The following is a 1,209-nucleotide window of genomic DNA, read 5'->3' as shown; positions in this document are numbered from 1 at the left end:
CCCCCACCCCACATACACACACACACGTGTGGCGTTAAGGTGAGAGCATAAAGATCATGTAGAAATCCCTTTGTCTCCCCCTGCAGGTGTGGAGGACATCCTGGTCAAACCTGGAGCCAATCAACGGAGGAAGAGAATCATCAGGGAGTCGTTGAGTGTTGGCACCAGGGTGGGTCGGAGGTTCAACTCCGAGTCTTTATTTCAAATGAAAATCTTTTTCAGTTCAGTCGCTCAGTTATTAGTTAGTTAGCTGTGACTTAGTAGTCCAGACTGAGGCCAGGTCAGAGGTCATTGACCCAACATGTTGTCGTGCTGGTTGTCAACGTGTTATTTTTTTCATTTTCAGGCCCTGCAGGCCGCCTTCAACCTGCCCCCCAACACTGACCAGGCCGAGGCTCGGGGCCGCTGGCAGGACGCTCACCTCAGCCCCGACCAGAGAGACTTCCTGACGGCCGACCATAAGTTCAAGGAAGTGGCCAACCAAGTGAACAACGACATCAACAAGGTAACCAGGGTCAGGGTCAGGGTCAGGGTCAGGGTCTGGGTCAGGGTCTGGTCCACTGCTGCCACCAACGGTCTGTCTGTCTGTCTTCAGGTCTGTATGCCTCTTGGACTCCACACCTCTTTTCCAGACAACAACCTTCAGCTGATGGTCCAGTCAGGGGCCAAAGGTTCTACTGTCAACACCATGCAGGTACAGCCCTCCACCAACTCAACACCTCCACCATCTGGTACCATCTGGCACCAAATGGTACCATCTGGTACCAGCGTCACTGACCATATCTGTGTGTGTGTCTCAGATCTCCTGCCTCCTGGGGCAGATTGAGCTGGAGGGCCGTCGGCCTCCGCTGATGCCTTCAGGGAAGTTCTTGCCTTGTTTCCAGCCCTACGACCCCGCTCCTGGGGCCGGGGGCTTCGTCTCTGGAAGGTTCCTCACCGGCATCAGACCTCAGGTGTGTGAGTTTGTGAAGCAGTCTGTGCTGTGACCCTGACGGGGGTAGTTGACGGGCAGGGGGGGTTCTGTTCCTGTTCTGCAGGAGTTCTTCTTCCACTGTATGGCTGGTCGAGAAGGTCTGGTGGACACGGCTGTGAAGACCTCCAGATCAGGATACCTGCAGAGGTGATGGGAACAAAGACAAACCTGGGCGGGCGGGGGGGGGGGTGTGGGGGTGGGGGTGGGTCGGCTGACGTGGTCCCTCCCCAGGTGCG

General features: G+C 56.4%; 2 protein-coding genes across 2 annotated transcripts in view; one reads left to right on the top strand and one right to left on the bottom strand.

Annotated features, from left to right (window-relative positions):
- irf2b (interferon regulatory factor 2b) overlaps positions 1-1,209 on the bottom strand; it is a 28,451-nt gene that overhangs the window by 5,685 nt on the left and 21,557 nt on the right. The gene's annotated exons all lie outside the window — the stretch shown is intronic.
- Positions 1-1,209, top strand: part of polr1a (RNA polymerase I subunit A) — a 17,551-nt gene that overhangs the window by 6,658 nt on the left and 9,684 nt on the right. The window contains exons 19-23 of the mRNA XM_008327727.3: positions 87-169; positions 347-505; positions 596-694; positions 801-953; positions 1,038-1,120. Of these exons, the coding sequence (XP_008325949.1) occupies positions 87-169; positions 347-505; positions 596-694; positions 801-953; positions 1,038-1,120 (577 nt within the window). The remainder of the gene's footprint in view (positions 1-86; positions 170-346; positions 506-595; positions 695-800; positions 954-1,037; positions 1,121-1,209) is intronic.

The sequence above is a fragment of the Cynoglossus semilaevis genome, chromosome 15, assembly GCF_000523025.1.
Source record: "Cynoglossus semilaevis isolate Cse_v1.0 chromosome 15, Cse_v1.0, whole genome shotgun sequence".
Classification (NCBI taxonomy): Eukaryota; Metazoa; Chordata; class Actinopteri; order Pleuronectiformes; family Cynoglossidae; genus Cynoglossus; species Cynoglossus semilaevis.
The sequence above is the reverse complement of the archived record's forward strand: the minus strand, read 5'-3'. Positions and strand labels throughout refer to the sequence as shown.